Genomic DNA, 22,134 nt, shown 5'->3' with positions numbered 1-22,134 from the left:
AATAAACGTTTAAAAAATTTTAAAAACCTCAATTCACATGTAAAACTTAAATCTAAAAAACAATTTAAGACTTGTTTCATTTAATGTGGAAAAAAACTGAAACAAAGTTTATTTTGTTTTAGTAGAAAATAACTGTGTAGTTTTAGATGGTGGACTATAATCTGTTAAATTGGTGATGGTTCATGGACTTTTCCTCAAGTATCTTCTTTAAAATAGTTCGTTGTTTTTTATTTTTTTATTTTTTTATGTGACCAAATCATATTCAGCTTTTTGGTGGAAAACAAAATTAATGTGAAAAAGAAAAAGAGGAAATCACTAATTCAAAATACATAAAGCTTGCTAAAAATGAACTCTTACAGCAAAAGACAAACTGCTCATAGTAAATGATAACAAATAACCAAAGAATGGCTTTTAGTAGGCGAAAATATGGGTATTGCTGAGTAGTGAATTTTTATTAGTATATATATATATTTTGCGAGAGAAAGAGAAAGAGCGTGAGAGGGGGAGGGACAGAAAGAGAGGGAGACAGAGGATCCAAAGTGGGCTCTGCATTGACGGCAGTGAGCCCGACACAGGGCTCAAACTCATGAACCTGAGCCAAAGTTGGATGCTTAACTGACTGAGCCACCCAGGTGCCCCTGCTGACTAGTGAATATTTAATCAAAACTATTCCTCCTAATACTCTCAACCTCAATTTCTCAACTCTCAAAATGGAAAATGGCACAATCCAGATTTTTTCTGCTTACTCTCTCCTGTTAACCTCTGATTTCAACATACCATTTCACTTAAAGAGGTCATTACTAAACAGCAACGTTAAATGAAATGGATTTTCTCACCCCTCAATCCTTATCATCATGCATCCTGTTATGGATTTTTACATTGTTAGTGAATACCATTTTACAAAATCTTTCTTCCTTGCTTTCTAGAGGTGCACCTCCATCTCCTTTCGGTAGGACTATTTAAGGATGCCCTCAACTCTGCTCTGTACTCACTCTTGGAAGGTCCGTAACATTTCACAGTTCCACCCAGTTCATGTTCAAGTTAGCGATTTCTGATATGAGACCAAATCCTGGTTCTACCACTTCTTGGCTGCAAAATCTTGGCCCTAACACATAACCTCTGTATAATGCCTCAGCTTTCTTATCTGTAAAATGGGTATAAGAGTAGAAATGTTGTAGGGAGTAAATGTAAAGCATCTAGCAGAGTTAGCCAGCATGCGTTAGATGCTCAATATGTGGTACTTATTACCAGGTTTGGTATTCTGCTGCCATTTTACACTCTTTTTTTATGAAAGCTAAACTCATTATTTCTCCCTCTAAACTTATATTCTTTATAAGTTTTTAAATCAGATAAATGATACCAATGATTTTTCACTTTACCACAAACCCTTGGGATCATCTCTAATCTTTCCACAGGAACCTGGTACTCTGTAACAGCTCTCAAAAGTGCCCTTCATTTTCGGTTCTGTAATTTAAGTCCACTTTATTATTTATTAAATATTTATAGGCTCTACCCCCAACACTGGATTCTACATGGCTTTGTATAACCAGTTATCCCAAGAGCATGTCACCTACTAATTCAAAACAAACAAAAATTTCTCCTGTGTCAACCCCAGCCACAGGAAAGGAAATACATGAATCGGCATTTCCCTGTCCTAGAATCAGTTAGCATTGCCCTCCAACCTCTCAAACAGGTTGCACAATCTATCATCTCCAGTTCTAATCACATCTCCCTATGTCACTGCATTCCATTTTCCCTGCTTTAAGGATGACCTCTTTGAGCTTCTGCAAAGAAAAATATGCAGTAAAACATGCCTCCCCTCTCATAAGTACTTCAAAGCAGACATGCAAATAAAAAGAAAATCAGCACTGCATATCTGGAGAGCAAAGGTCCAAACCAGAACCTAAGTAGTCCTGAGGTATCATAAGTAGCCTAACACTTAATATATGAATTTTCATATATAAAACTCCAATGTGTGTGTGTATATATATATATACACACACACACAATAAACAGAAGCTGTGGAAAAGAGTACAGTTGCATTTTTCTTTTCAATTAGGCAGCATTTCAGTAAATTAAGAAATATGGTCTTTGGCCTGGAATAGCCCAAGATCATATTGTGTTCACAAAAGACAAGATACATTTGTTTATAAACATGACCTCTAAATTTCTTGCAATAGGACCCAGATTAAAACAGTAACTTTCTTTCATATTTGCTCAAATATACAATGTCCTAGGAATTATTTAATTATATATACACCCATGGCCAACCCTCTCCAAAAGATGGCAAATTTATGCATAAGTGATCGCACATACCTATGCACACATAATCACACAGACCTGATTTATACATTTTATAAGCATTTCCCTAAATTTGTAAAAGCTATGCAAAATATACAGGCATGATCATTTTACATATAATGGATACAACAGGGAAGATGATACCCATTTTTAACTATAACATGAGATTTCATAGTAATCCATTTGATTGATTCTAAAGGATAAATCTTAGAAGCATCAAATTCTCTACTTTTGGATAATGGGGTAAAGATTTGAAGGTCTGATTCTAGCTGAAAAAAAGGATATATCTATAACAAGTCTAATGACTAAACAGCTGCAGATTCTAAAAAGAGTTTTATATTACTCTGAGTTAGGCACTAATTTATGCTTTACATTTTCCACCCAGCAGTATCTTTTTAGATGCATGAAAGGAAAAAGCAACAATACTTCGAGCTAGTCTGCAAATCTCTCATTTAGTGAAGGGTCGTAAAAAGAGATACTTTTTAGATGCAGTGTCATTTGCAGAAACCTCTTGGGTTATTTTTTTAAGTATCTATTATTCTACCTCTTTAGACCATAAGCCATACAAAAGAAAGAAAACTATGGTTTATTCATCCTTATAACTAAGTGCCCTAGGAATCAGAGGTCACATTTAGAGTTGGCTTCCCAAGAGCAGAGATACCTATCTATCCTCATGTACTTTCACTCTGGGCCCATCTTGCTGGCACTAACAGTGTGTATTATGAGAACCAGGTACAGGTAACAAGCGTATCTTCACAAATGAGTAAACCAGACACATGGGAAGGTAAAAACATGTATTAGTTGAATATATTCAATTAATAAAGTTTATTTTTACATAAAAGGCAGAAAGAGAGCTTAGATAAGGTTAAAAAAAGCATAGGGGGAACAGTCACAGGAAGAAGTGTGACAAGACTGAGAGAAAACACTGTTAGAAGACTTGCATTATGTATCAGAAATCTTTCAATTTTAAAACTCAAAGATTAAAATTAAGAACTAAGGCTTCCATTAGCTATGCCGTATCAACAGAGCCAAGGTATAAGAGGAAGTATTATGTTCATGAAAGAGTCAAATTTAACTTGGAAACGAACAACCTATTTCCCTTGAGTAGTATCCACCAAGGAATTTTATTTTTTTGAAGCTTCAGAAATTTAGTATAACTCAAGGCAACTCATTACCGGTATAGAAATTCATTAGAGAGCTTTCCACTTGTTTAATTTCCAACTGCAGTAATATTTCTTAATGAGGTATTCAAGGTGCTAAATTTATTTTGATTACATTTATTATTTTAAATTCTTAATCATCCTGAATCAAAAACCACAGTATTCCACCCATTTTTTTGAGGATTTACTGGCAGACATCTTCAGATAACTATTACCAACATAAGATACTTTGAACACTCAATTTCAAGAACAGAAAATTCATTGAACCAAATTAAGAGACTTATGATCTAAATCCCAAATGTACATCAACTGCCATGAAGACTTAAATCTAAAACATACGATTTTGTACAACAGGAAAGAAAAAATAAACATAAAAATGGTATCCTCTTTATTTACACATATATACACATACATATACGTTATGATAAATAGATTTGAGAATTTAATTAAATGAGTTGGACTAAATTGTTAAGCTCATCTCAGACATAAATTAAACCATTAGAAAATACCACAAAAAACTTTAACCTTTGGTCTTAACAAAATTATACACATAATAGCAAGAGGCCAGATTTTAATACTCAGACTAGGTATATCATGACAGAAAAATATTTAACCTAACATTTAAAATTGTTACAGCTTCATCAACACTTGCCATGTTAAAGTTAGTCTCTGAGTAAAACACACTTACCTCTGAGCAACAGCTGTGGGAAACTTGAAATAACTTCCCTGAATAATTGGTGATTAGTGTAACAAATAATCTATTATCATAAGATCCATCACAAGGTTTTACAAGTGTGATCAACTACAACCAGTAATGATAATCATGTACTATTATCCAAAGCCCTATTTCATACCAAACACCAATCCACTACCTTTCAAAATCTGGATTCAGATCCATCAAGCAATCTAAGTTACTGGCTCCATGCAAAAAATACTGACTGAATACTCCTTCTTGCTCTTAAGTGCTTCAACATAAATCTGTCACTGCATTGATTTCTTCTCTGTCACCTTTTCTCTCTTCCCATTAGGAATCTTTTCACCTATACACATAGCTCAACTGAGAAAAAAAATACCATATGACCACAAATAACTAATGACTACCTAATCATGATAGAGCTTGTCCAAAAGTACTCTCCCTTTTCTGGGTTTACATGTTCATTCCACTTTATTAAGCATCATTATCATAGCCAACAGTTTTAATTATATGCCCACATGCACAGAACAATACGTTCATTTCTAAACAGTTAAACATATACAGTATTTTCTTTTTAAAAACCATGTACTTGCCTTGTGTCTGCATTTAAGCACAACTCCATAGGCTCCTATAATAAAAAGAAATAAACAATTAGGGGCACATATACAAACTATAGCTCTTAGAGAAATAAAAGTTCTATTATATTTACATTGGTTATCAGTAAAATGTTATACTATCTTGTTATAATAATGAATGCTAAAATGATAGTACTCTGCAGAAATTATGCTATGAGCCACATACAGAGAATGGATATTTATGTTTTTTTATAAAACAAGAGTATAAGCAACCCATTTTCCCAACAAGTATTCTTAAATTGTTTCTCTCTTTTTAAAAAATTGTTGTTATTTTGAGACAGAGAGCGCGCAAGTAAGGGAGGGGCAGAGAAAGAGAGAGGCAGAAAGAGAGAATCCCAAGCAGGCTCCACACTATCAGTGCAGAGCCTGATGTGGGGCTCAAACTCACAGACCATGAGATCATGACCTGAGCCGAAATCGATGTTTAACTGACTAAGCCACCCAGATGCCCCTGAATGTTTCTCTTTTTAAAGAACATTTCACTTGAGACATTTTAATTTAAGCTTAAAAGTTCTGGAGACAAGATGTGGACCTAAGAACTTTAAGAGTAAAGGAAAATTAACGCAAAAGATTCTAGAAAACTTAAAATTTAAAAGCTAATGACCTCAGTCTTAAGAGACATTTAAATCCTCTTCTAGGATACCTGAATGTCTTTCCTGACTGGCAAAATAGTATAGGCTTAAACATTCCAATTAATAACTAGTAGGAATTGCTACAGTTTTGCCATAAATCAAAACTCAGTACAAGGACACAGACCACAAGCAGTCCAAGGCTTTTTGGCCATTTATAGTCATGGACTTCTACTTTCTTCGGTATATTTTGATGAAATTCATGACTACCTTTTGGGTTATTCATCCTCTTTTCTAGCCAAAAAAACTACTTCCTCACAGGCAGAACAGAGTCAACAGCAAGGTACCCAAGAAACTGAGGTTAGAGTTATATTGTGACAACCTAATTAGTAAAATCAACATGTAATGTATGATACTTGAGGTGTGTATAAATGTCAATAACATTAAAAGACAGGCAAAGCCTGCACACATCTATGACAAAGGGACTTAAGAGAGATGAAATTGGGAAATGTGTCTTGAACAGAATCTAGGGAACGAGAACAAGTTTCCCTCACTTTGGTAGAGATGGATGAATCGTATTATCAGAGTCAGGATGGAATCAGCTACTACAACCATCCAACTTAATTCCACCATCACCAGGTAATCCTTTAATCCAGATTTAACTGCCCATGCCATTTCACTACAGAGTGAAAATGCACTGGGTAGGCTACAAGTGAAAATGCACTGGGTAGGCTACAGGAATGTAGAGTTTACTAGACAGTTTTTAATTTACTTAATATATATGTATTTCTTAGCCACTCCAGATCTTAAAGCAAGCACCCAATGATCAGACTGCATTTTGTTTCTATTTATTTGAAAAGGATTTAACTTACTATCTAGAACAGCTTTATTGTTCACATAGGTAAATCATTAAAACTTCTTTTAACATTCACAATTTATTTGAAAATTCATAAGATATAAAATTTTTATAACATTTGCTTTAAAGATATAAATGCTAAGAAACCATAATTATAATCACTCATACCCTGTTAAAAGAATCATTTCTCAAAATCCCCATAAAGTTATCTTTAAGTCAAAAGCAAAAATTACTAAGAAGGAAAATTCAGGAAGACTTATGAAAAATGAATTACCATATTTCATCAAATTAATGATGTCACTGATCATAAGCATTTTATGTACTAGTGGGGGGGGGGGGAAATGCTACCAATTAAACCATGACATGCTATAAATTATAACACACATCCTGATTTCAGAGATGTTAAAATCTGATCAAGTTGTGAGCCTCAGAACTTATAAAAATGTGGTTTACCATTCTCAAAGACAAATAGAGAACAAATAGATAAGTTATTCATTTATTTACCATGTATTTAGTAAAATTTAACTTCTAGAAATAAATTTTAAATTATTCAAAATAAGACTGATATAAAAATAAAATGTAACAAAAAACTATAAAGAAACCATAATTGCTAATTAACACAATGAAATGAAGGCAGCCTTAAGAAATCTCTAATTTGGGGCGCCTGGGTGGCTCAGTCGGTTAAGTATCCAACTCTGGATCTCAGCTTAGGTCATGATCTCAGTTTGTGAGTTGAGTCCCAAGTCTGCTCTGCACTGACAGCAGGAAGCCTGCTTGGGATTCTGTCACGCCCTCTCTCTTTGCCCCTCCCCTGCTTGCTCTCTTTCTCTCTAAATAAGTAAATAAATAAATAAATTTTTAAAAAGAAAAAGAAAAAGAAAGAAATCTGATTCATTAAATTTTAAAAGGTTTTAAAATGTTATTAACTTTCAATCGGAGAGTAAAACCCAAATAGTTTAAGCACAATTTTATTTTTTATATTTTACTCAAACACATATCTCAATAAATATAGGTAAAATTAATAGGATCTGAAGTAGTAACTTTTGTAGTGGTAGGTATAACTACATACATTAATCACAAACTCAAGGAATGCTAAACTTACCTTCACCTACAACCCCAAGGATCTCAAATTTATTCATCACATTACCAATGTTAGGAATCTTCATGAAGACAAACTCCTCTTTTGATGCAAGCCACAAAACATGGCATCAAAAAAGAACTGAGAAAGTTGTGCAGTAAATAGAAAATGTTGAAGGAAGAAATTCTCACAGGTTGGCAGGAACTTTCACATTTTGTTGTAATGTGAAGTATTAAATGATTCCCTGAAAGAAAAAAAAAAGCCCTAAATTTTATATTCAGCACTCTAATAATTTATCCTTTGTGTACATTTTTAAAAAATCATGTTAATGTTTCATATACTAAAAAAAAAGAAGAAAAATAATAAGAGAGAAGAACCCAAAATGGAACAAAAACAAATGTACCTAACTGTATTTGAAATGAGTAACATAACCACTCTGCAAAGGGGTCAAGGGAAACAGAAACGACTCCAGGTAACTTCTAAAAACAATGTTTTGGGGTGCCTGGGTGGCTTAGTCTTTTAAGCTTCCGACTTCAGCTCCGATCATGATCTCACATGATCTCACAGTTCCATGGGTTCGAGCCCCACATCACGCTGTGTGCTGACAGCTCAGAGCCTGGAGCCAGCTTCAGATTCTGTCTCCCTCTCTCTCTACCCCTCCCTTGCTCGTGCTCTGTCTCTCCCTCTCTCTCAAAAATGCATAAACATTTTTAAAAAATTTTTAAACCAATGTTTTAACTACATACTCTCTTTAAGCTATAAACAAAAAAATTTTTTTCTAAACATATACTTAGATACTTGTTTTTACACAAAGATATGAAAACTCTTTATGTGTATTCTTGGATTGAGCAAATAAGTAAATAAATACATTGTGGATGATGAGTTTGGTTTCTTATTCTCATAAAACGAAGTTACAAATGGGAAAAGGGTGAAGGCTTGGAATTAGAGCTAAACACATCAGCTCAGTTCTCAATACATAGATGCAGAAATAGATATAACTGTGTATGGAAATATATATAGACATATACATATATTCCCTAGCTCTATCTGCTGAGGGGGCCTAGAAGCAATGACACTCCAACATTCATGGGCACAGCCAGGGCACCAATGAAAGGAACCAGGGTTCCTCAGAGAAACGGCTGATTCCCAGGCAAGAGCAAGGAAAAGTACACTATGGGACCAGGATATATTTTTGTGGTGCCAGAAAAGAAGGTAATGCTCAAAGAATGATGGGGGCATGTCTAAAGGACACAGGAGTCAACTTGAGCCACTTCTGTTCAAATGAGAAACATCTCAACAGCAAAATTAATAAAAATAGATTATAATCCACAGAATAAAATAAAAACACACCAGTCCTTACTTACATAAATAAATGAAGGGAGAAGGAAAAGCTCTGAGAGTATAATTCCAAATAATAAATGTAGTGATGGAATTAGAAAATCACCATTTGGCAACCACCTTGGTAATAATTATTTCAGGCAAGTATCATCAACATATGCTGAAACTAGTGGTTGAAAGTCTGATGGAAAACAGGATATTATCTAGTCGCAAAGTAGCTCCACTACAAAATACCCGTTAATTAAAAGGGGAAAAATAGTAATTTCATAGTGTAGAATTCTGTCAGACACCACCTTAATTAAATGATCAAAGTTAACATCATCAATAATAGGACAAGCCAACATCATATGCCTCCTGATAGGATGCAATAAAACACTTCTGTGGCATTCCTTCCAAAAAGGTAAAACCTGAATCTAACCATAGGCCGCAACAGACAAGCCCAAACTGAGGGACATCCTACTAAATAACTGGACTATATTCTTTACAAAATGTCTAGGTTATAAAGGACAGGGAACCAAGTAACTGTTAAAAGAAGCTTAGGAGACATGATAATTAAATATAATGTATGATCCCGGACTGGACTGAAACCTGGAGAAGAAAAACAATTTTTTTGCTATAAACTATTATGACTGATGTACAACATGTGACTGTAGTTAATAATTCCTTATTGTCTATTTGAAAGTTGCTAAAAGAGTAGATCTTAAAGGTCTCATCACAAGGAATATGGGGCGCCTGGGTGGCTCAGTCTGTAAAGCGTCTGACTCTTGATTCTGGCTCCAGTCATGATCTCACAGTTCGTGGGTTCGAGCCCCGGTCGGGCTCTGCGTTGATAGTGCAGAGACTGCTTGGGATTCTTTCACTTTCGCTTTTGTTTTTGCTCTCTCTCTCTCTCTCTCTCTCTCTCTCTCTCACTCTCTCTCTCTCTCTCTCTCCCCCCTCATCCCCTGCTCGAGCTCTCTCTGAAAATATATAAACTTAAAAAAAAAGCAGCTCTCATCACAAAGAATAAAAATTGGTAACTGTGTGTAGTGATCAATGTTAACTAGACTTACTGTGATCATTTCACAATATATACAAATATCGAATCATTACATTGTACACTTGAAACTAATATAATGTTATATGTCAATAATAGTTTGATTAATATTAATAAAGCACCCCAGAATCTCTAAGACAGTCTATTAAAAAATTTAACAAACAAAAAAAGAAAGAACACCAACATTTTTAGAGATAAAGTTTGCAACTTAAATCACTCAGGGCAAAGAATAAGTACATGTGTATGGAAAAAGAGAAAAAGGATGATTAAAATGTTAACATTTGGGAAATCTGGGTCAAGGGTCTATGAAACACGAATTTCTTTGTACTATCTTTGCAACTTTTCTCTAAATCTGAAATCATTTTGTTTCAAAAACTACGCTATCTTTATGAAAAATAACAGCTGTGCTAACACAAAATATTGGTTCCAAATGAAGAAATAAAAACCAATAAAGAAATTCTTTGTTGCCTATAAAATTTGAAACTTTTCAAAAATCAGTACCCATGCGGTGTGGAAAAGTACTGACTTGAAGTATGCCTTGTCATATGCTGACGTTAGGAATACAAACTGGCACAAACTTTCTAAACAGCGGAATGCCCATAATTAAATGCTTTTAAAATGTTCATATCTTTTTTTATATAATTTTTTAACATGTTTATTTTATTTCTTTATTTTTAGACAGAGTGTGAGCAGGGAAGGGGCAGAGGGAGAGAGAGAAAATCTCAATCACACTCCACACTCAGCGCAGAGCCTGACATGGGGGCTCAATCCCACAACCCTGGGATCATGACCTGAGCCAAAATCAAGAGTCAGATGCTCAACTGGCTGAGCCATCCAGGGTACCCTAAAATGTTCATATCTTGATAAAAGTATCTGACAAAAACCTACAACAAACATCATTCGTAAAGGCAAAATCTTAGACACAGTCCCTTTAAAAATTAAGAATATGACAAAAAGTCCTACTTTTAATGCTTATTAACATTATTATTATCCTGATGAATTATAGCCATCTCATTATCCTGATGAATTATAGCCATCTCAGTAAAATAAGAAAAAATAAACGAATAGAAAGAGAAGCAAAATAGAATTTACAAATATTACTGCCTACACAGAAAATTCAAAAGAACTTACAAATCACTTGAATGATAAATGTTAACAAGGTAGCTGAGTACAAGCTTAATATACAAATATCAATTGTATTCATAAACATCAATAAACAGAAAATGTAATTTAATTAAATTAAATTTTTTAAATTAAAGTTTTTTAAACCACATTTACAACAAAAGAGGCACTACAGATTTAGCATAACAAATATATGTGTGTATGTGTATATATATATGTATATATAACTTTTTTCAAAGGCATCAGAGAAGACCTAAATAGAGTTATCTCAATTTTAAGGCTGGAAGAGTCGATACTATAACGATGTTAATTCTCGGAATGCCTGGGTGGCTCAGTCAATTAACCAAAACTTCGGTCTGGCTCAGATCATGATCTCACCATTCGTGGGTTCGAGCCCTGCATCGGGCTCTGTGGTGACAGCTTAGAGCCTAGAGCCTGCTTCAGATTCTGTGTCTCCCTCTCTCTCTGCCCCTTCCCCGCTCATACTCTGTCTCTGTCTGTCTCTCTCTCTCAAAAACAAGTAAGCATTAAAAAATAATAATAATCAATGGTAAATGGCAATGACATTTAAAATGAAAAAGATGTCAACCCTCTCCATAGTAATCTAAACCATCAACAAAATCCCAATCGAAAACCCAACAGGGCTTTCTGAGGAATTAAAACAAGCTGATTCTAAAATATATATGGAAGAACAGAGTTCCAAATACTGCCAACACCCTCCTTATAAGAAAAGTAGGAAGACTCGATGTTGAGGGTAGGATCTGGGAGAATGTCCTACCAAATATATTCAGGCTTAGAACTCAGCTATAGAAATTAAGACAGGATGAGGTGCCTGGCTGGTTCAGTCAGTTAAGCATGCAACTCTTGGTCTCAGGGTCATGAGTTCAAGCCCCATGTTGGGTGCAGAGATTAAATAAATAAAATGTAAAAGAAATTAAGATAGGGTGGTCTTGGCACAGAGATAGACAAATTTGCCTTTGAAACTGATGTGAGAGCCCATAAGTAGACATACTTCGATATCCCTATGGCTCCACACTCACCTATCCCTTCAATCTTGGTCTCCACACAAAATCTTTAGAATAAGTCACATCATGTCACTGCTTTGCTCAAAACCCTCAAATGGCCTCCCACATTATGAGTGAAAGTCAAAGTCCACATGAGTCACAAGGCCTTTAAACTCCCTTCCTCTGACATCCAACTATTCTCTCCCCCTTGGCTCACTTCACTCTAGCAACACTGACCTCCTTTCAGTTCAATATATAATAATAATGTTTACTTTAGGCCAAATTCTTATTATCTGATTTTTCATTCAATATTTACAAATAATGTTTTTGCAAATTAGAAGCAAAAGAAAGCAGATACTATACTTGTTTTAGAAAACTTTAGTTTAATGGAATAATAAATTCTTAAAGTACTACTGACATTTATGGGGCACCTGGGTGGCTCAGTCGGTTAAGCGTCCGACTTCGGCTCAGGTCATGATCTCGCGGTTTCTGAGTTCGAGCCCTTCATCGGGCTCTGTGCTGACAGCTCAGAGCCTGGAGCCTGCTTCAGATTCTGTGTTTCTTTTTCTCTCTGCCCCTCCCCCACTTGTGCTCTGTCTCTATCAAAAATAAATAAACGTAAAAATAAAAAATAAAAAAAATAAAGTACTACTGACATTTAGAGAAAATGTCACAATTTCAGAAAAATATTTTTTTTAACATTTGAGAAAGAGACAGAGAAAGAGGGAGAGGGAGAATCCCAGGCAGGCTCTGTGCTGTCAGTGCAAAGCCTGACACGGGGCTTGATCTCACGAACCATGAGATCATGATCTGAGCCAAAATCAAGAGACTGATCCCTAACCAACTGAGCCACCCAGGCGCCCCAGAAAAATATTAGTAAGTATATCATTCATTGCTTAAATAAATAATTACTGACTGCCTAATACATTTCAGAGAATGGGTAAATAGGACACATAAGATAGCAGTGAACAAGATAGACAAGGTCTTTGCCTCATGGGGCTTCATATTTTGCTGGGGTGGGGGAACAAGATTATCATCAGATACTAATATTTGTTAGGAAGGGGGAAAAAATGAATGACTTTTTTTTTAATTTTTTTTTAACGTTTATTTATTTTTGAGACAGAGAGAGACAGAGCATGAACGGGGGAGGGTCACAGAGAGAGGGAGACACAGAATCCGAAGCAGGCTCCAGGCTCTGAGCGGTCAGCACAGAGCCCGATGCGGGGCTCGAACTCAAGGAACGCGAGATCATGACCTGAACAGAAGTCGGACGCTTAACCGACTGAGCCACCCAGGCGCCCCAAAAATGAATGACTTCTCAGAGGCCTCTCTAAAAAGGTGATATTTGACGTGAAATAGATCAGTAACAAGAAGGAGTCAGCCATACGAAGATCTAAGTCAGTCACATTACAGGTAAAAGATGCTCAGAGTGCTTATGAGAATGAATTATTCTTTCATTTTCTCTAGCTTATTTGGAAGAACACCCAGGAAACATTTAAATATCCAACTCTCTGACAATAATGGCATGGCTCATTTCAAAGGAAACTTGAGGTAAAAATTAAATCACCCACACTAAGAAGACCTCGCCCCCCCCCAAAAGTGATGCATATAAGTATATACAAAGAAACATTAGGTCCTACGTATTCTCTGTAGAAATCAAAATTGAGTAATACAAACTGGAAATCAGAATTCAAATGTGTGAGTAAATGTATAACATAGGTGTTAAGAACAGTCTTTTAACTACCAGTATTCATACAGAGAAAAAAACTTAATGCCAAATTGAATTTCACTATAATTTTATATGAATAACACTGAGTTTTTTGGGGAGAGAGAGAGAGAGAGAGAGCGTGCACACGAGTAGGAGTAGGGGCAGAGAGAGGAGGGAAAGAGAATCCCAACCATGCACTGTGACCATGAGATCATGACCTGAGCCAAAATCAAGAGTTGGATGCTTAACCAACTGAAGCCACCCAGGCACCCCTGAGAATTTTTAAGACCTAAAAACTCAGACAACCTTAGCTTCAAATAACTAAGTAACTTGGATGAAATGTCCTTTTGAGGACAAATACAAATATTGGAGGAAGTACTTTTTTTAAATGGCCTAAAAATCCCAAAGACAAGATCGTAAAGTATTAAATGGCTGAAATCAAAGCAAAAGAATAGGACCCAGAAAGGTAATCCAAACCACCCAAAATGGTTTCAGCTCTCAGGCACTTGAAGATCCAGAAAAAATGGGAGAAAAACAGGCTTGCTCTTGAAATCCTTACAAATCCAGGGGCAAAAGTCAAAGGCAAGATTATGCCACAAGGAAGAAGTTTAATAAGCCACCACTCAAAGTAGAAACCTCAGAGCTACACTCCCAGGATAAAGGAAAACAGAAATAAAGCAATCCTTGGATAGACTTGAATTCTAGTTTCATATTATCTGAGTGACCAAAATAAACCCAAGTTACTGAGGTGGTCTCACATTCAGACTGGTAATGTCACCAGCTGTCTGGTGTTCAAAAGGGGGGGATGTGAAAAAAGGCAAGTCTCTGCAGGAAGATAACATCAACCTAGGCCTCACAATATTGCTACAGATAATTTCTCATTTACAATGAGCAGTACATAATATGATACCAAGAACAAGAACCAATAGAAATGTGTGAAGCAGAAAATGATCCAGAAAGACATGTAATATTAAAATTATCAGGAATAACCTATACAACTATAGGGTTGAATTAATCAAAACACAAAGGTTGAACATTTTGACAGAACTGGTAGGTCCAAAAGGTAGAAGACCAAATTTGAAAAATAAATGAGAATTCTAGAACTTAAAGACTGAGTAACAGCAAAGGAATTCAATAGATAGTTTGAAGAGAAAGGTATCAGGATACAGAAGATTTTGAACATATTTTTTAAACTTAACCAAATGAACACTGTAGACTGTAGCAAGACTGTAGCAAAGAACTTCAGAATGCCTTTCTTCCCCCAAGCACGCACAGAACATTTACAAAAACTGATAATGTGCTAGGCTGTAAACCAATTCAAAACACACTACAATCATTGAAGTCTGAAGATGTTCTCTGAGCACAAGGCAAATGGGCAAGAAATCAATCACAAAAGAAGGAACTAGAGAATATTTGTATGTTTGGAAATTAATACAGTCTTAAAATAATCCATAAGTCAAAGAACAAATCACAACAGACAATTAAAAATAACAAAAATACTGGGTGTCTGACTGGCTCCGTCAGTAGAGCATGCAACTCTTGATCTCAGGGTTGTGTGTTCAAGCCCACGTTGGGCTTTGAGCCTACTTAATTAAAAATAATAATAATAGTAACAAAAATACAAATTTACGGGAAGAAGCTAAAGCAATGCGGGGGGGGGGGGGCTGAGAGGCATACATGCAGATATCACAAAATATTAAAAAATTAAAATTAATAAACTAAACATCAATAAAGAGGTTAAAAAAAACAGTAAAATAAATCCAAAGAAAATATAAAGATAGAAATAACCAAGAGCAGAAGTTCATGAAATAGAAAACAAACAAAGAAATTAAAAAAAAAAAGAGCTGGATGTTAGAAATCAACTTTGGAACTAATCAAGGAAAAAGAGAACTCAGCCCAGCCAACATCTGATAACAGGCTTAAGATATCCTAAGCCGAGAACCAAGCCACACCATGCCCACTTTTGACATATAGAACTGTGAGCTAATATATGGGTGCTATTTCAAGCTGCTAAGCTTGTGATAACTGATTACAAAACAAGAGAAAACTAATACAAGAGTATTGTTTCATTTATACCATTTTAAAACAGGCAAAGCTGAACTACAAACTATATTGTTTAGCTACTTATATAAATGGTAAATCTATTTAAAAAAAAAAAAAAAAAGAAAAGAAAGTGACCAATGAAGGGTTTCTTATAAAAATCAGGATATTACTTACCTATAGAGAGGAGTTGAAATCAACAAGAGATAAGATAAATAGAGGGCTTTCTGGGACACTAGGAATGATCTATTTCTTGACTTGAATGATAGTTAAACAGACATATCCATTAGAGTGTACATTTATGTTTTATGTACTTCTAAGTTGTTATATCCCTCAATAAAATAATTTTTTAAGAACTCGAAGAGTTAATTCTGATAGTGACATCATCTATGAATAGTTTCTTGGTCATCTATATGGAACTAAAAAATAACTTTTTATCAAAGATAAAGCACTTCAATATGACATTAACCAAAAAAATTTAACTGAAGTTTTTCTAAGGTTCAAACTTCACATAGTATACAGTCTCGAGTGTTGGGTATCAACAAAACCAAAAACTCTCAGTGATGGATAACGTGGATGGCGACCACACTCCAAAACTATGCCAGATAAAGAGCTGGTAAGAAAACTGGGCAAGTTTGATTTTGATTAGACTGACATCTAAATGTCTGAAGACTCTTTGAAAAAGAATAGAGCAGATGATTTGAGTTATTTTAGGGAGAAGAACTAAGATCAGTGGTACAAGTGAAAAGGAGACAAAGCTCAGTAGTGACTGAACAACAATGAACCATCAATGATTATTCATGCATTCTATAAATATCTGTCAGATACCTACAGTGGGCCAGCCCACTGTAGATGTTTCAGGATACAGCAGAGAACACCATAGACATGGCCCCTGCTCTCATGGAGCCTAATGAGGGGAGACAAACAATAAACAAACATGATCATTCCAGGCATTGATAAGTATTATGAAGAAAAGAAGACAGTCTTTGGATAGAGTTATTGCGGGGGGGGGGGGCAGGACCTCTTTTAGATAGGGTAGCCTGGGAAAGACCTGTCTGAGGAGTTAAGATTTGAGTGAAATCTGTTTAATGTAAAGAAACAAGGCACAGGAACAAGGATAAGTGAAGAGCGAGCGCTCAAGGAAGTACAAAGACTCTTAACAGAGCTTGATACATTCAAGGAACACTGAAGACCTATAATCTGAAGCATAGCAGACAAGAAGGGGACCAGCAGGGGGCAGAAAGAGGCTGCTGGAGGCAGTTTGACCTGGCCATGGTAGAGAAGTCATGTACTAAACTAGATGTCCTCTAAGGTCCCTTCCAACATGAATATTTTAAGAATCTCTAAAAAAAAATCTTTGCAGTCTTTTATTACTATTAACTTTGTAAGCAAATAAGTAAGCAAACTTTAACATGACTGTGTTCTGCACTAAGAAATACACCTGGAATTAAGCAATCTTGTCTCTACATTGGCAAGCAAGTACCTACAAGAACTGACATAAACAGAAGGCTTATAATTTATTTCATATATTATTAGTATCGAATTTAAGAGGTGCCTGGGCCTTAAATGTTTCCTTTGTGCTGAAATTATAATCTTCATCTGAACGGGTCCTTTCTTCTTCCCAAAGAGAGTACAAAATAAGTTGAATCATGAGTTTTATTCTCGTCTCTAGCATTGTTTTTATACATACAAATGAGAGAACCATTTTGTCACTGAAAACTGCATAGGAATGAATTTGGTACATGAAAAAACTTGTTATAAGAGAGTTTTAATAGTTTGATAGCATCTTAAAACTCATGATCCATGTATAGAAAGAAACCATGTCTATGAAAAGCACAGCCTTGCAAAAAAAATCCTAATTACAATCTTGTTAGAGAATTTCTCCATGTTGCATATAAGTGAGGAGAAAATGCACTAGTTTTCCTCCTAGATGTGACCACATGACCCATAAGTGATAATTCTGCTTTATTCTCTCAAAAGTGGAGAGAGTAATTTATCAATCCATTCTCCATAAACCAGTTCCCATTATTAAATCCAAGTGACATTTGACTATCATAACATACACAGTTTAATAGCATAAAAATTTTTAACTTCCAAATATGTAGCTTACCTTCCCACTCTTTACCTTTAGAATCCTTCCACGAGGTAGGAAATCCAGTAACAACTCAATGGACCTCCTACCTAGCTACTTCATCTTTTGCCTAAGCACTGCCAATCCTACAAAACTCTTTAGTTTTCTGAGAATTTGAGCGCTTCAGGATTGACTAAAAAAAAAAAAAAAAAAAAAAAAAAAAAGCTAAACCCTGTTCAGAGTAATTCAGGGTTCATACTATTGGAGTTCTTTTGTTTTTTGTTTGTTTGTTTGTTTGTTTGTTTTTTTAAGTAATCTCTATACCCCACATGGGGCTCAAACTCATGACCCTAAGATCAAGGGTTGAATGCTCTTCTGAATGAGCGAGCCAGGCGCCCAAATGTTGTACTATTTAAGACATACTGTTGGTTAAAAAGGTTTTGAAGGTACCTGCATGAAAATATAATTATTAAATTATCATGGTTTCCATGGGATAATTTGTTCTGGTCTCCAAATTCCAAATAATTGATTTTAAAGTAAACTTACAAAAGTTGGGAACCACCTAGATTTTGCTGGGTTGATGTGGATCAGAAGATGGATCTAAGTTATTGTCCTTGACTCAAAAACAACAACAACAACAACACTAACCTTCAGCTGAAAAATCGATAGAAAGAACTGAAGTCCACGACTTCATTAGTGGTCTTGGGCAAGTCCTAAAGATGAAAAAGACTGGCCTAGAGCAAATGTAGTCATGTTTTTCAGTAAGGGTAAAATGGTACATTCTGTAAACACTACACTTGAAAACTTTTAATTAAACAATCATTCAATAAATGTCTTGAGAGCTAACTATATGCCAGGCACTGACTGGAATAGACACTGGGAACATATCAGTAAACAAAACAAAGACTCCTTAGTTCATGGAGTTTATCAAAGAATCACACAATAAGCATAAAATTGCAAATATAAGTCCTATGGAAAAGAGATATAAGGCACTATAAGGGCTTCTAACAGAGGGTTCCCACCTAATTAGGGAGGGTTGGCTTTTCCAGAGAAAGTGTCCAGTGAGCTAAGATCTGTAGGACAATTAGACATCAACTTATGGAGGGGGAGGAATGCTCCAGGAGAGAACAATTTATTTGAAAGTCCCAAGTCAGGAGGGAACATGACACCAAAGACTGAAAGGTGGCAGGGGTGGGGTAGTTAATAAGCTAGTATCAGGTAAGACTGGAAAAATAGGTTGGGTTATTTTATATAGTTTTATCTTTATCATAAGACATAAGGAGCCACAAGAGGGTTTTGAACAATGGGAGAGGTGGGTTCAGGGAGTGGTATGACAATCCGATATTCTGTGTTTGGAAAAAATCATGTAAACTATGAAGCAAATGGCTCAGTACATGGAAGAGGAGATGCCAGTTTGGGGGCAGAACAACTAGAAAGCCACTGCAGATACCAAGGTGAAGGATTAGGGCAGAATGGACTTAGTTGGGGGATATAAAGAAAATGAATTGATTCAGAATATATTTGGAGGGGAAACCAATACAATTCAGGATGGATTAGAGATAAGAAGTAAGGATAGAGAAATCAAGGATGGGACACCTGGCTGACTCAGTCAGAAGAGCATGTGATTTTGGGATCATGAGTTCGAGCCTTATATTGAGGGTATAGTTTACTCTTTGAAAAGACTGCAAAGCCTCATTCCAAATCTCTGTACTCTGTACCACCCCACTGTGCCAATACCCAAAAGGGAGTAAATCTTTTGGAAAAAAGAGAGAGAGAAAGCAAGGATAATTCCTAGGTTTAGAGTTTGGAGTAATTGAGTAAACGGAGGTTGTTTCTTCATTTAGGAAAACTACAAGAAAAGCAGGTTAAAGGAAGGGAGGAGAGAGGAAATCCAGGATTCCACTTTAGCCATGTTAAGTCTGCATTTAGACATCCATAAAAATGAAACAGGCAAAAACCAAAGGGAAAAGAGAAGTAAAAATCTGAGGAAAAGAATTCACAAAGTTAATATCCTAACACATAAAACATTCCTACTGCTCAATAAGACAGGAAGAAAATGAATTTTTTTTAATGGGCAAAGTGCCATGAACAAATAGTTCACAGAAAAGGAAACACAAACAGCTCTTAAATGTATAAAAAGTTCCTCAACTTTACATATAATAAAAAAGTGAAGATTAAAACTACACTTGGGTGCCTGGCTGGCTCAGTTGGTAGAAGATGGGACTCTTGATCCGGGGTCATGAGTTTGAGCCCCACGATGCGTGTAGAGATTACCTTAATTAATTAACTAATTAATTTTTTTTTTTAGTTTATTTATTTTTGAGAGAAGGAGAGAGAGAGAGACACAGAGCACAAGCCGGGGAGGGCAGAGAGAGAAGGAGACACAGCATCCAAAGTGGGCTCCAGACTCTGAGCTGTCAGCACAGAGCCCTTACATGGGGCTCAAACCCACAAACCACAAGATCATGACTTGAGTCGAAGTTGGATGCTTAACCGACTGAGCCACCCATACTCCCCAATAAAAAAAATTTTTTAAAAACTACACTGAGATTCAAGTTTTTGAATTTTTACTAATTAGTGAAAACCAAAATTAGTAAAAACCAAAAATAACATGCCATGTTGCTGAGAGCATGAGGAAATTATGCTTATTCATACAATGCTGGTGGGAATGTATATTAATACAATTTTTGGAGGCTAATTTGATAATATCTTTCAAAACTAAAAATAAACATATCCTAATGACACAATTAGATTTCTAGGAATTGATCATCAGAAATACACCCACAGAGAGATAAGCATACATGATTCACAGCAGTATTGCTTGTAAAAGCAAAAGAATGGAAATAACCTTCAAGTATGCATCAATAAGGTCCTGGTTAAATGATGTGTGGTACATCCATTCATTTTTTTTAAGCTAGAGACAGAAATGAAATATGTACATTTCACATTTGAGTTTTTACTACTTTTCCAATAAATCAAAATTATACTTAAAATTATATTCTAATTAAATACCACTTACATCAGTTTTATAAACTGCTCCTACATAAACTTATATTTGAAAAAGGATATTTAGTGGCACCTGGGTGGCTCAGTCGGTTAAGCGCCTGACTTTGGCTCAGGTCATGATCTCACGGTTCATGGGTTCGTGGGTTTGAGCCTCGTGTCGGGCTCTGTGCTGACAGCTCAGAGCCTGGAGCCTGCTTTGTATTCTGTGTCTCCCTCTCTCTCTCTGCCCCTCCCCTGCTCATGCTCCATGTCTCTCTCTCAAAAATAAACATTAAAATAAAATTTGTTTTTTAAAAAAAGGAAAAGGATATTTATTGCTTTTTTTCAGAAGTTTGAAAAATCTACTAATTGAAAAGTATAAAAATACATGGTTGAGTTTATTGAACCTGAAAACATCAACTGATTTCAAACACTGCCAATAATCTGGAAAATTCACAAAAGCTGCTTCCAGGCTAAATAGCGTTAATGCTGTCACAAATTGACTTTCTTATCATGTCTCCAGATTCCTGGTCCTTGTAACTATAGACTGGAGATTACATCAAACAGACTCTGAATCCTGGGTTACTCTTATCAAGGCAAAGTATGAGATTTATAGTTGACTTTGACACGTTCATTTCCCTGGTTAAAAAAAAATAAAGCTCCTCTGTTGGATAATCTCTGAGGTCCCTTCTAGCTTTCATACTTTTATACTAGTATAGTATACTAGGATAAAATACATATACCCTACCCTCTCTCTTTTCATTATGGTTCTAAATCACTTACCAAAGTAAGTTGCAAGAGCAATTGAGTAAAATCAGCTTAGAACAAGGGAAGGAATGGCATGATTACCTTTCAGCCTATTTCAGAAAAACTGCAAAACCAAAATAAGTGGAATGCTGCTAGCCAAACATCTGGTGATTAAACTATTTCTGGGAGGGTCACTTTTGTTAAAGGGAAAAACAAATAGTAATAATAACTAAACAGCAGCAACTTCACAAGGCATGAAGAAGTCTAGGATATTTTCCAAATGGGTTGGGAGAAAGTTATTTTCACTTAGAGATATTTGTGTCCTATTTAAAATATAGAAAAACTGAAGAAAATCAAGATAAATATCTTACACTTCCTTAGTCAGCTGTCTGTTCTAATTTTAGAAGAGTAATAATACTTTGACCAAAAAGGTAACAGTCAAAATTACAAGCATTTTATCAAGGTAAACATTAACTGATTATTCAATTAAGTTCAAGAGATCTGAACACATAACTAGTAAGTAATAAAAATTTAATATTTTAAAATGAAAGATACATAGGTTCTTTCCTTTAGGGAAATTACAATTAAAAACATATGGTTAGCCAGGTCTTTTGAATTATAGCTCTCCCACATAATGTTGAACTGAAGCTTTGGTTTGTTTCCACTTATAAACTGGGATTAAGTGACCTTGACACCAAATATATGGCATCTTTTCCAACACCAATTCTCTGACACCAACTGGGTGTCCCTACAATTTATTCTAACACTAACTACCCAGAGTTAACATCAG

The 22,134-nt window shown here is 35.4% G+C and overlaps 1 protein-coding gene across 1 annotated transcript in view; it reads right to left on the bottom strand.

Annotated features, from left to right (window-relative positions):
- Positions 1 to 22,134, bottom strand: part of CDKL5 (cyclin dependent kinase like 5) — a 192,591-nt gene that overhangs the window by 114,773 nt on the left and 55,684 nt on the right. Inside the window, exons 2-3 of the mRNA XM_047075963.1 lie at positions 7,318 to 7,537; positions 4,749 to 4,783 (exon numbers count right to left, since the gene is read on the bottom strand). Of these exons, the coding sequence (XP_046931919.1) occupies positions 4,749 to 4,783; positions 7,318 to 7,381 (99 nt within the window). The 5' untranslated portion in view covers positions 7,382 to 7,537. The remainder of the gene's footprint in view (positions 1 to 4,748; positions 4,784 to 7,317; positions 7,538 to 22,134) is intronic.

The sequence above is a fragment of the Lynx rufus genome, unplaced genomic scaffold (genome assembly GCF_022079265.1).
Source record: "Lynx rufus isolate CCGP_SWC_20201006 ecotype Redwood Valley unplaced genomic scaffold, mLynRuf1.p SCAF_14, whole genome shotgun sequence".
NCBI classification, from domain to species: domain Eukaryota; kingdom Metazoa; phylum Chordata; class Mammalia; order Carnivora; family Felidae; genus Lynx; species Lynx rufus.
Note: the sequence above shows the minus strand (reverse complement) of the source record. Positions and strands in the feature narration are given on the sequence as shown.